This window comes from Neopsephotus bourkii, unplaced genomic scaffold (genome assembly GCF_033783945.1).
Source record: "Neopsephotus bourkii isolate Nb327-2 ecotype Australia unplaced genomic scaffold, CSIRO-AGI_Nbou_v1 NB_1477, whole genome shotgun sequence".
Classification (NCBI taxonomy): domain Eukaryota; kingdom Metazoa; phylum Chordata; class Aves; order Psittaciformes; family Psittacidae; genus Neopsephotus; species Neopsephotus bourkii.
This window is the reverse complement of record NW_026901953.1, coordinates 477497-490833: the sequence shown is the minus strand read 5'-3', so window position 1 is coordinate 490833 and position 13337 is coordinate 477497. Positions and strand designations below refer to the sequence as shown.

At 57.5% G+C, this 13337-nt stretch overlaps 1 protein-coding gene across 1 annotated transcript; it reads left to right on the top strand.

Annotated features, from left to right (window-relative positions):
• The first annotated feature begins 8531 nt into the window (after positions 1–8531).
• PTGDR (prostaglandin D2 receptor) lies at positions 8532–12898 on the top strand. Its single transcript, XM_061369168.1, has 2 exons — positions 8532–9426; positions 11778–12898. Exons 1-2 carry the CDS (start codon positions 8608–8610, stop codon positions 12042–12044), a joined length of 1086 nt encoding a protein of 361 aa, XP_061225152.1. The 5' UTR covers positions 8532–8607; the 3' UTR covers positions 12045–12898.
• Positions 12899–13337: the final 439 nt, after the last annotated feature.

Genomic DNA, 13337 nt, shown 5'->3' with positions numbered 1-13337 from the left:
AGCCCCATCACCATGGACACTCACCACTCCCTCTGCTAAAATGGGCAACCCAGGACAACACACTCACCCCCCAGCAGCCCCACGGCTGGGTTCCTGCCAGATGTGACTGCTGGGGGGGGACCATCAATCCCTGTCCTGCTGAAGGCTCGCATTCACCCTGGGCTCCGACGAGGAGGAGGAAGGGCAGGCGAACCCCTGGCTCAGAGGCTGTTCTAGGCAGGAAATCCCGGCAGCCTCTTCCCGTAGGCCTGTCAGCCCCGGGATCTGCAGAGATAAGGGAAGCATCAGGAAACATGCATCCCTCCTGGGGCGGTCAGGAAAGGAAACTTGATTCCTGGTGACCAAAGCGGGGTTGGGGACTGCAGCAGAAAGCAGACGCGTGCAGGATGTACTGGGATGCTTCAGTGCTTTGGGATGTCAGGCAGAAGCAGGGGTGGTGTGGGGCTGCGGTAAGAGCAGGACTTCAACCAGCTCCAGCATGGAAACATCCCGTTGCCAGCTGGGTTACTGGGTCACTGTAATAATGCCCTCGGAGCGCTTGTTCTCCTGATTATTGGAAACCAGTCCTGCTAGAGGCTGGGCTATTTGGCAGGGAGGGCAACAAGCTGGTGCCATAAACATCCTTCTGGTTTGGTTCTCCTGCAGGGAAGGGCAGATTGCTGATCTCCCTGGATTGGCATACACAAGTTTTTTGGCCTTATGTCCTAAGAAAAAGAGATGTCTAATGGGGGTCATCCCCCCTACCTAATAGCTGGAATCTGCTGGATAATTTCAGCCAAATATGACAGTAGTGTCTCTGAGGGCCCATAAGACCAGACAGAAGAAGAGTCTCTATGAGCTGCCCTCTTTCCTGAGAAGCTGGGCACAGCCTCAGGTTTGAGCTCAACCCTTATGAGCCACCTGAGAATCCACAACAGATGCATGGCTGGTGTGAGCCCAGCTTGCTGGCAGCAGGAACAACCTCTACGTTGTGTCAGGGACAAAGGGGGAATCACTGGGTGGCCATGGTCCTCCCATGGGGTGTCTGCTTCCCCTTAGGCCATGTTGAGATACCCTCCCAGTGTCTCCATCCATGGGTCCATAGCTCCTGGCTGGCCTTGCTGCCTTCCCTGTGGCTGTTTCCTTTCCTGGGAGCATCCCGCTGGGTGCTGACAGGAGGGAAGCAATGGCAGCAGGGCAGATTCCCACCAGCGCAGCACCCAGCTCTTGACATTTCCATTTTTGGGAACAGTTCTCATTAACTTTGGGCTCACTTCTTTGCACCAGCTTCACTCATGACTCACCACCTGCTCGCCCTGGCCCACTGCTCCTGCATGCAGGGACACCCTTCTCCAGTCTGGCCCAGGACGTGCATCAGTTGCTCAGGTGCATCATCAAGCATGGGTCCGGAGGTCACTGAGGTGCAAGAGCACCCACCAGATGCCCAGCCATCCCAAGCTACTCTCCTGCTCCCAGGGTTTCTGTCATGGGCTCAGCAGCCTGCAGCTCCTGGAGGGTGTCCACCCATGCTGCAGGTGACTTCCATACACGGGTCCCTCACACATGCTCCAGCTGTAACCCAACACAGATATTCCTGCTCAAGGCATCAAATGTGTTCTGGGAGAGATGTTGTCCTTGCAGAGAGCTGGGAAGATGGGATGCCACATCACAGGTAGGTCCATAATATGGAAACCCAAGGTTTTTGTAGTCTGAGGACAGTTTCTTGGCCCTGGGCAATTCAGCTAAAGCAGAAGTGTTGGAAAGTGGCTTGGTGCACGGAGAGGAGAAATAATCAAGCTGCTATTCTAAAAGGCAAGATAGCAAGTGCTTTCCTGGCTGAAAAGGTCATGGAGCTTGGATCTCCCAGCACCCCAGGGAGCTGGAGACTCCTGGGATGGAAACATCACTTCCATGTGGAAAAGCTTCCTGAGGCATCTGAGCCACAGCCCAAAGGACTGATCCAGGTTTTAGAATGTATTTTAAGACATAAAGGTAAAGAAAAGTTGGATTTTTTTAATCTCTGGGGCTCTCCTTCCTTCCTTCCTCTCTCTAAACACCACTGCAAAGCTGGTTTTGGTACCGCAGCTGCAGGATGAGCGCACCGAGCCCTGCGAGCTCCCTGTGCTGGGGGCTTGGCACAGAGCTCACAGGGAGCTTGCGAGCGCGCCTGACGCTGACTGATTCCTGCGCACCGTTCCCCCAGGATTAGCCACAAGTTCCTTATTTGGTCCGGGCTCCAGCAAACTCCCTGGCAGAGGGGATCTCATCTGCCGGGAGAACAGCCCGGATGGGTTTGCACTGGGGCTGGGAGCATCCGCCGGGATGGCAGGGAGGGAGCGTGTTCACAGTCCATACTCTGGTGCTTCCGGGGGGGTCTTGTGTTTTTGCTGCAGCACAAAGCGCAGCAGGCACAGGTTGCCTCTCCCCATCACCCGCTGCAGGAGGTCCAGCCCTGCCCTATCCCAGGGATGTCTCTGGCCCCTGATACACACTCACTGAGCTGATGCAGCTTTGAAACACTCCCTGGGTGTTCATACCGTGAAGCAAGGGTCCTCTGCAGAATGAGGCTTTGTTTGCTGCATGGGTTAGCTGGGGGGTGGGCAGGGACTCTTGGGGAAGCTGTGACCCTGTGACTTGCACTGCAAGCATTGTCAGAGATGGGGTCCGGGCCCTGATCAGCCCTTGCTCTCCTCTCAAACAGCCCTTCCCATGGCTCTAACGAATCCAAGGCTCTTCCAAAACCTCTCCCCAGCTCATCCCTCCTCGCCTGACCCCCTGGGGCCTCCAGCCCTGACCCCTGCAGCATCCGAGCTCCAGGGTGACTAATCCCAGCAATTAGCCCCGTTCCCTGCATTTATCTGCTTCCTGCCTTTGTCTCCCCCGACAGCCTCTCTGAGCAAATAAGCCACATTTTCCTGGCTCTGGCTCTCTCACCAGCCTTTGTCCCGCGGAGCCTCTCCGAGCTGCGTGAGGAGGTTATTCTCACCCGACACGTGTCCCTTCCGCCTGCTGGGATACAAACGGTGACCAAAATAAGCACCCAGCAGTGCTGAGGTCACCCCAGCCCCAGCAGCGGATGGAGGCAATAGGATTTGTTCTTTAAATTGAAGACTGATGCAGACCCAGGGGCGTTTCATGCTAAAAGGGATTTTAGGGCTGAGCAATCTGGCTAAATGGGGACAGAGCGCTTGGGTTAGTCGAAAATTCAATGGGAAATAACGGAACACATGGGCAGCACATTTGAGAGCTGCCTTCTCCACCCAGCCCGTTCCTTGGGACAGGCTGTGCATCCCACGGGAGCTCAGGGGCCCTCTGAATTTTGGAGAGATGTAAGCACTCAGTGTGTAGGCTTCACCATGGTCCCATGCTAATGGAGCTAATCAGGCTGCTTTAGTTGAATTATTATTTTCCCTTTTTTTTCCTTTCCTTCTATCCCCCCCCCCCCCCCCCTTTAAGAATCCATCTCCCCTTAAAGTGAGCTTCAGAACCATCCAGAATATTTTCCAACTGAGGTATCGGCTGCTCTGCAGCAGGTCTAACGCTGCCGAGGGCTGTCTCCTTTGGCTTGGGCTTCTTGGCTGCTTTCACACTGGTGTGGGTTCATATTTGCCCAGGACGTGTGTCCCTTCCCCTCAGCAGCTGGGGTGCTCCAGTGGGTGAGTCCAGAACGGGATCTCTCCTCTGGCCTTGGAGCTCTGTGGAGAGCAGAAGGGGGTATGGCAGGAGCTGAGGGGTTCTCGTACACCACCACACAGGACGCTGCATCCGAGGAGCTGCAGCTGCAGCACATCTGGCCCTGGGTGCAGCTCCCAGGAGGATGGCGCTCACCCCTCTGCAGCAGCTGCGGCAGCCTCTGAGCCAAGTAAACCCCTTCGCTGGCCCCGGGCCGGGGAGCGGAGCCAGGGAATCACAGCAAATCACGGCAAAGAAAGCGAATAAAACCCCGAGCGCTTTGCGCCCCGATCGCTCCCTGGGTGTAGCGGCCGGCGCAGCTGCCGGGACCGGCGGGATAGGACGGGACGGGACGGGACAGTCGCGGCCACGGAGTGGGGACGGGACGGGACGGGGCGGCCGGTGCCACCCCCGGACAGCGACCCCTCCCGCCGCACCGGGGCTCAAGGGACCGGAGCGACAAACGCGCCTGGACCGCCCCCCCCCGGCTGGCATTCGCTATAGGCGCAACCCAGCACCCGAAACCATCCTCTCTTCCCTTCCCTTCTCCCTCCCTCTCCCTGCCAGGGCTCATTCCCACCCCGTCTCACTCCCGAGGCTCCAGGCCCCCCTCCCATCGCCCCCGGCAGGATCTGCAGGTGGAAGTGTTTTGAGCAGACGACCCATGACTCGCCCTTTCCCAAACACTTTCCTTTCTCGTTCCAGTCATCCCACGCCTAGGCCCAACCCTGCCCTGGGCTTTCGGAACTTGTGCAATGGGGGAAAGAAACATTGCTCCACTGCCCCCTCCTTGCCCAACATCTTCCCACCCTGGAGCTGCTTTCTTTCCTCATCCTTATTTCCCCCCCTTTGGCAGACCTGGGAGGATGTGGTCTCAGCGGGATGCCGGCAGCTCTTGAAGTGCAGCAGGAGGAGGTGGCTGCAGCACCTGGACCCACTGACCCCATGAGCCAGCCACTCTCTCAGCGTTCCGCAGATTTCCTGGCTGGCCAGGGTTATTTTCTCCTCCAGGTGAGCTGCAAGAACACAGTTGGAAGCAGTCCGCAGAATTTCTCCTGCCTGGGTCACCCGACGACTCAGAGCAGGTCTGTATTCGCAGCTTGGAGGGACCGTGTGCCCAAGCAGCCCCCCCAAAACCTCCTCTCCCAGGGACACCATCACGATCAGGATGAGGGGACACGGAGACCAGCCCTGCCAGGTACTGGGCTGTGCCAGCTGCCAGTTCTTCTACCTTCCAAATTAAATGAGGGTGTTCGGGCACATTTAAGATGCTCAGTGCATCTTCCCAGCAAAGAAACCCCATCATCACAGGAGGAAAAGCACCAGGGTATCACACACTTGGGTGCTCCCCATCCCCACACCCGGAGATCCCTTGGGTGCAGGACGCTGGGTTGCCTCCTTGACATGTCGTCACATCATCTGGGCCATGGGAGCACCCCCTGCCCATGTGGGGGGAGCTGTGAATCCCCAAATCCTGCTGCCTGGAAAGAGTGAAAGGCTGAAAGCCTGGTGGGGAAACAGGAGCTGGGAAAGACAATTGGGAAGGGACACCGGGGAGGGGAAGGTGATGCCCTGCTCCCATCTCTAGAGGGACAGTGGTCTCGGGGAAGTGGAGCAGGGCTGGGCTGGGTGATTGAGCGCCCCCGCGCAGGGAGGTCGGCTCTTCTCCACAGGACCCTCCCAGCCTTGTTTGCTCGACATCCAAGAGCTGCCAAAGCCGCCGTTCCCGCACAGCAGCATCCCTCCATCCGGCTCCCCAGCACGGCGCTGCCTGCCAAAACCCTCCCCTTCTAACGAGCTCTAAATTAGGTTATTGAGACACCGCTACAAACACTTCCAAAGCGAGCGCTGAGCTGGAGGAAGGTGAGAGAATCGCAGCACGGCCACCCCGAGCCGTGCCGCTGATGAAGAGCAGACGGATGCGACTTCTTCAGGCAGCGGCGGGGCTTTGGGGAAAGCCGGGCTAGGCAATGACAGGGCTTTGCGGTGAAGCAGGCACCCGCTCGCCACCACCCGGCTGGCAAGGAGAAGTAGTATGGGGTCAGCAAGAGTGTTGGAAAAACACCCCAACCCTTGAAATTCCTTGTGGATGCTTCAGTTTTTTCCAGCTCCTCATCTGTGTTCTGGGTTTTGTGGCGTGCTGCTTTTTCTTCCGCTTTGGGTTGTTTTTCTGCTGGGCTTTCCCCCCCTGCCTCTCCAGCAGGAATGTGACCGGCAAGAAGAGGGTCACGTCGGAAGCGTGACGAACAGGAGGGATTCGTCATGCGTGGCAATGAGACTTTCTCAAAGTCTCTTTTTCCTAGTCAAATAGCTCAATTTATGCAAATGAACTAAAAGAAGAGCTAAACAGGGACTCGGTGCATCCCACTGCCCACACTGGTTTCTCTCTCAGGGAAGATGAAGGAGGGAGATGAGTCTGAGGTTATGCTCCCGGCTGCACACCTACCCCAGTCCCAAGCCTGGCTCTACTGGGGGCTGGATCCCCCCCGGCAAAGAAGGACGGTCACCATGGCCTGCCATGCTCAGCGTCAGACCTTCCATCAGTAGGGAAAGAGCTGGGAGTAGGTGAAAAGCATCCCCCAGCCACAGCTGTGCTGAGTGGCATCTCCCATGCACACAACCAGAGGTATGGCTGGACCAGAAGATGGTCCCAAAAAGCCTTCTCTGTCCCAGGCTTTCCTCGTCACCCCGGTAGAGAGGGGTGTGAGGACAGGAACAGCAGTATCCCCTGGTCCTTTGGGGTTTCCAGGCAGCTGGTGCATCTGGGGCAGTATCCACCTCCAAAGGGCTGGATTTTGTCACAGTTCCTCCTCCTCCTCTCCCCAAGCAACCAATTTCTGCTGAATTTGGCCTTCTGGCTTTGTCTGTCCAGCAGGCTGGTGGCTGTTGAGGGACTTCCCCACAGTGGAGGGGGAGCCCAGAACTTCGGTCTCTCCTATATCAGACTGGTGGTGATGTTCCATGTATGGGAGCCTGCAGTATCATCACTTCACAACAGCAAGTCCCTGGGACCCACCGTGCATGGGTGGTGGGGAGCAGAATCCTCCAATGCCGTCAGTGCAGGAATGAAAGCAAAGCCCAGGCATTTAATTTGGAGAGACAGCTCCTGTGGACAGAGGAAGCTTGCCTGGGATGGGTTTTTGGTTCAAGTGGCTTTCAGTCAGAAGGAGTGTAGATGCTCTGCCCATGTGCAAGCCCCAGTCTGGATTGAGAACTGTCTTCCCAGCTCTTGGAAGCTGGTAAATGAGCTCTCTGGCATTGCTGGGCTCTCCTTCCTAATCTTTATCCTGGGGAAAACCAGAGAGATCCCCCCACATCCTCCCTCTGCTCAACTGCCGGGATCAGCCCATAAAGAGGATCCCAGGGCTGGAAAATGGAATACATCCACCGGGGCACTGTCAGGCTGCCTGCTTGCCCTCCCCAGCAGTCTCCCGGGCTCATCATCTGCAGGGAGCTGACAACAGCCACAGGTCCATGGTGCTGGGCCTGCTAAAGGCAGCAGTGGATGTGGTTTTGAGGCACTGGCTGGGAGGATATTTTTTCTCTGGCCAGGCTGAATTTCTTCTTCCCGGGGCCCCAGGCAGGAACCAGTCACTGGATTCTCGTTCAGCCCTAGCGAAGGCAGCACTTCTACGCTGCATGTGTGTAACTGCTGCACCACAACGAGTTTTATCTCGATTTCTTTCAGAACTGGGGCTCTCATCGGCACAGAGCACCAGCCACAAACAGGCCCTGCGCGCTCTGCTGGAGAAGTCACCAGCTCTATTCAGACAGCGTGAGAAATGGAGCTCATCACTAAACCACGTCAGGGCTGGTGCTTTGCCTCTTAGAGCTCCTTTCATACCCCTCCTGTCATCTTGATACTTTCCTGTGCTTCCTGTACTCCTCCAGAGTAGTAAAAAGGGTCCTGAAAGCAGACAACCATGGTTTCATGCTTATTCACCATCACATGTGCACTGATAGCTGTGATACGTGTTGTGCTGTTGTGTTTCTGTGGCTAGAAAGGCCACTTCTTTTCCTGGAAGAGGCTTCAGGGGCTTCTTTTGGAATTTGCTTCCGGGATAGCGAAGTGCTGACAGGGCACGGAGAGGCTGGGAACCCTCTAATGGGATTCTCAGCAGGGTACCACCACACGGCCAGCATGCTGGATAGGCTGCAGGTAGAAGTGGTGCCTGGTTAGATTGAAGGCTCAGGCTCTGTAAGTCTCTCGAGATGTACAGAGGCACGGGCACCCAGAGGAGCGAGGGTGCTCTCTGGAGAGAGCATGGGGTGCTGGGCAGCAGTGAAATGCCCCTGGAATAACTCTGTCCTTTCCTGCCCCGCCTACCCCTGTGCAGGAGGTGATCTCGTTCCCAGTCCTGCACCCCCTAACACTCCCAGGGGCTCAGTCCCAGCCTCTGTCACCCCGCTAAGGGCTCAGCCCAGACCCCCTTACCTGTAACTATACCCGTGGCTCAGCCCTGCCCCTCACCGGCAGCCTCCCGAGAGGGTTCCGCTCCAGGTCCCAAACCTGTGTCGTGCCCCGGGGTCTCAGCCCTGTGATCCCCGGGACTCAGCCGTGTTCAGCGCACCCACCCCCGCGGGAGCTCTACCCCGTACCCCCCGCCCATGGACCCAGCTGCCACCCCCTTACCCGTACCCCCCTCCCGGGTTTCGTCCCCCTCCCGCAGTCGCGGTTCTCCCGCTCGAGCGCGGCGCTCTCCCAACCCCGCAGCCGCCCTCCGACGGCCCGGGGAGGGCCGGGCGGCTGGAAGGGGCCGCCCCAGGGGCCGGGCCAGGCCGTCCGCGCCGCGCCGCCTCTCCCCTCCCTCTCTGCCTCCTTTCCTCCCTCTCTCCGGCGGAGGGGGCCGCCCTCCGTGCCGGGGCAGTTGTCGCCGGCAGCCGCGGCGCAGCCCGGTGCGGTGCGGAGCGGTGCGGTGCGCAGCGGAGCATCTCATCCCGGTGCGGGGTATCCCGATGGAGGCGGAGGGTTACCGGTGCCGTAGCAGCCGGTACATCGAGAGCGGGCAGTCGGCGGTGCCCAGCTCGGTGCTGTTCGCTGCCGGGCTGTTGGGTAACGTGCTGGCCCTCCTTCTTCTAGGCCAGCACAGGCGGCGGTCCCGGTCCCCCGGCGGCCGCCCGCCGCGGGTCTCCGCGTTCTACGTGCTGGTGAGCGGGCTGGCGGTCACGGACCTGCTGGGCAAGTGCCTGCTCAGCCCCATCGTGCTGGCAGCCTATGCCTACAATCGCAGCCTCAGCGAGCTGGGACCCGGCGGGCGCACCGAGGGAGAGCCGGGCGTCCTCTGCCAGCTCTTCGCCTTCCTCATGGCCTTCTTCGGGCTGGCCCCCACCCTGCTGCTGCTGGCTATGGCGCTGGAGTGTTGGCTCTCCCTGGGGCATCCCTACTTCTACCGACGGCACCTCACCCGGCGGCTGGGTGCCACGTTGGGGCCGGCAGCGGCAGGGCTCTGCGCCCTTTTCTGTGCCCTGCCACTGCTGGGCTTTGGGGTGCCCATGCAGTATTGCCCCGGCACATGGTGCTTCATCCGCATGGCTGGCGGTGGACCACGCCAGCTCGTCTTCCCTGTCCTCTATGCCAGCCTAATGGGCCTGTTGGTGCTGGCCATCGGCACCTGCAATGTGAGCAGCATGTGGCACCTCTACAGCATGGCACGGCGGCAGCCCCGCCGTGGGACCCCCACCACCACCACTGCCCCACGCATGGAGGAGCTCGACCACCTCATCCTGCTGGGACTCATGACCGTCCTCTTCACCATCTGCTCCTTGCCACTCATTGTAAGTTATCCCACCAGCCCCCCCCCCCCCTCTGGAACAGCCCCCTGAACCACCCCCTGCCCCGGGTTGTTGCTTTGGGCCCCCCCAAACACCTACCACCCCATCCCCAGGGGTTGGTCATTGTATTAAGCCCTTGGAAGGTAATCTCTCTTTATCAGTGCCTCCTCCCAGGGAGGTTGGATTGTTGCTTTGGCCACCTTGGAATACTACCCCCCCCCCCCCCGCCCCCCCGACGGTGGGGGTCAAATCACTGCCTGAAGCCTCTCTCCCCCCCCCCCTTCACTACCACTCAGTTCTGGGGGATCAGGTTGTTGATTTTGCCCTTTGGAATAAACCCTGGCATCACCACCTACTCCTGGGAGTTCATGGCAAAACTCTACCCCCGTCTAAATACTCTCCCACCATGTCATGGGGGTCAAGTCATTGCCTAAACCCCCTTGGAATAATCCTCCCATCAGCACCACTCAGTCCTGGGGGGAATCAGGTGGCCTCTTGGGATAAACCCTGGCACCATCACCCAGTCCCGGAGGTGCTGAGGGGAAATAATTGCTTTAGTCCCCTCCAAATAACCCATCGCTCCCACCCTGTCCCCGACAGTCAGGCTTTAACACCCCTGGAATAACCCCACCCCAGTACCAGCATTCCTTTCCAGGAGATTGCTCTCTTCAATGCCCACCACCAGCACCACATCCTTCGTGCTTAATTTATTGCTTTAACCCCCATGGAATCATCCCCCATCACCACCACTCTGTGCCAGAGCTGTCGGGGGGTGTGTGGGGGTATGTGGGGTGTGTTGAATGATTACTTTGACCTCCTCTGAGTGTCCCCCGCCCTGTCCTGGGGGTCTGGCTGTTGCCATAATGCCCATGGGATGACCCACGGCATCACAATCCCATCCCAGGTTGGGAGGGGTTAATTCATTGCTTTAATCTGACTGGTACCACTACACCACCACTATGATGTCTCTGTCCTGGGGACATTGCTTAAACCTCCTTGGAATACCTGTTGCACCCCACCTCCCACAACATGGGGTCATTGTGTTTACTCACCCCTCCCTCTCCCCCAAATACCCACCACCATGTCCCCGGGGGTAAGCTCATTACTTTAACCCCCCCAAAAGAACACACCCGCACACCCCCCCATCACTACCCCTCTGTCCCAGAGGTGCTGGAGGCCTCAGGTAATCACTTTGGCCCCATCTGAGTGTCCCCCATGCCATCCCAGGGATCTGGTCATTGCTTTAAGCCTCTCCCTCTGACATCACCACCACCCTGCTCCTCTGGGATTGCCCCAGAGGTGTTGAAGATGTTGGGGGTTTGGTTCATTGCCTTAGCCCCCTGAAGTAGTTCCCCCCCTACACCCCATGCTTATTTCTAGGGAGGTTAATTCATTGTGTTAGACCCTCCAATCCCCCACCTCACCCCTTCTGCTCCAAACCCCTGGTCCTGGAGGTTCTGGGCAGATCCATCTCCTTTTGAACCACACTGGATTTCCTGACCTGGGGGAAGTACACCCTGAAATCCTTTCACTTCTTCCCCATACATGGGGGTCTTGCTGGCAGAGTTGGAGATCCCCACCATGACAGAGCCCATGCTGCCCCCCCCCCTCCAAGTGCCCCATGTCCCAGGGCTGGATCCTGCAGCACCACTGCCTTGCCATCACCCTCTGTAGCCAGAACTGGTGCTGCAAGCGGGGGCTCTCCTGGAATCCGGGTGGGTGTTGTGGGTGCTGCCACTGCCTTAGAAGATAACTTCTGCTTCCTGTCCCCTCTATCATGCTCTGGGACCACATCGTGATGCACCAGCCACCAGCAGCCCCTGCATGACTGGGCTTATACTGGTTTTATAATAACCCTGGCAAAAGCCCTGTGGTCCTCAAACAAGCAGAGCTGCTGGCTGGACCTAGAGGTGGAGGAAGGACCTTGATCCACCAGGGATCACCATCCAGCTATGGTCCAGCCGGGTTATCCAACAGATGCCTGGTGTGATACCGAGTGCAGGGAGGGCAATGCATGAGGGGTGCCCTTGGGGGCAGAGAAGCACCCACTGCTGCAGTCTCCAGAGGTCAGAGGCTTCCTTTACCTGTGAAACAACCCTGGTCACTGGAGCTACCTCTTCAGCTCTGACCTTCTGGCCCTGATGAGGACATGGTGCCCCAGTGCCATCACCATCCGTGACCCAGCCTCAATTCCCAGTTTCAGGGTCTGTAACCCACAGCATGTGCTGATTTGGTGCATAAAGATATTGAGGGGTTAAAACTTCTGATGCTGCTCCCAGGGCAATATTTGTGCTCTCAGCTTTACCCCTGCAGTGAGATCTTAATCTTCCCCTGTTTCTTTGGTTGTTTGACAGATCCGGGCGTACATGGGGGCCTTTGCTGCTGATTTCAATGAGAACGCAGACCTCAGTGCCCTGCGGTTTCTCTCTGTGAACTCCATCGTGGACCCCTGGGTCTTCATCATTTTCCGCACCTCCGTCTTCCGCCTGTTCATCCGCAGGGTTTGCCGAAGGCTGAATTCCCGGAAAGCCTCCCTGAAAGGGCCTGGACCAGGGGAGGATGGCCAGTTCTGTCCCTTGGGCTGGCACAGGACAGACACCCCCCAGCGCGGCTTCCCCTGAGCACGGCGGTCTTGTAGAAGCCGTTGGCTGCTGGTGAGGATGAGGAGCAAGCCTTCAGTCCTGCACCCCACTCCAGAGCATCCCGAGGCAGCACGGGGCTGTTGCAGGTGGGGACAGCATCCAGCTAGCAGTAAGGGGTGGCTGTGAAGTGTTTCTGCCCCTCCCTGGGCTGCATTTCACCCCAGAGAGGAACTGGGGGGCTCCCAGTACCTGTGAATATTTCCAAGCAGCAGCACTTTGTGAAGGGTTTGGGGAGCACCCGGCTCCAGGAGAGCAGGCGGGTTTCAGTGTGTGACTTCAGGGCACTGGGGATGCACAGGGAGGAGTGTGTGTCCCCATCAAATAAAAGTGGTTCCGAGCCCTGCTCCATTGCCTTGTCCTGTGCATGATCCCCTTCCATGACAAGGGGAGGTTATCCAGGGCTGGTTCAGGGTGTCAATGGCATACCCCAGCAGGGTGAGGTATGAGGGAGACTTTTTGGGTATGGAGACTCAGAAACATGACCAGAAGCTCATGGCTGTGCCAAGAATCTGGAGGACAGGGGAAGTGCTTTCTGGGATGCCCATCATCCCTCCTTGGGATGCCCATCGTTCCCCCCAGGGGTAACCCCATATCCACCAAGCAGGGCTGTGGTTTCTCCACTGTGTCTTGCTCTTCTCTCAAAAATTGATTTTCTCCAAGTGCTAATGTTGCATTTGTGTTGCTCAGATGGCTACCTGTCCTGCTGTAATTGTTTTAATTTGGTATTTATGATGACCCTGAGCCCTAATAAGAGCAGTAATTGAGATAAGACAGAGCCTGGGATGGATAACCTCACCCTGCAAGCATGCCAACAAGCGATCACTTTAATGAAAGATCCATTTCCGCTGAGCCACATATGTTAACTGGATTTAATATCTGCCTCAAGTGAGCATTTAGGCCAAAAAAATAATGATCACTCAAGTCCCCATCTGCTTCTTGTCCTTGGAGGAGACAGGGCAAATAATTCTCTCCCTCTATTTAGCCAAGCCTTGCAAGGTGTAGTCATGTTCCTGCCATTTCTCATGTGATGTTTACTCTTGGTGTCAAATGGATTCTGGTTTTTGAAGGAAGAAACTCACGCAAATCTACCTTGGGGCTTTTTTGGAGGTGACCTGGTTGGGTTGACTCTGGCTCTTTGACCAGCCAGGCTCTCCCAGGCGAGAGCAAAGGGCAGACCTGTATTTGGGGGTATATTATGGGGGCGTGCAAGCTCACCTTCAGGGTTTGGCTAAAGAGAAAGAAATGCAGTGAGGGTTGGTTTGCCTATTGGTT

What these genes read in the sequence shown, in the direction of transcription:
- PTGDR (XM_061369168.1), top strand. Translation starts at nt 8,608, where the DNA reads ATGGAGGCGGAGGGTTACCGGTGCCGTAGCAGCCGGTACATCGAGAGC. An exon ending in TCTGCTCCTTGCCACTCATT is followed by an intron (nt 9,427 to 11,777) that starts GTAAGTTATCCC and finishes GTTGTTTGACAG; the next exon opens with ATCCGGGCGTACATGGGGGC.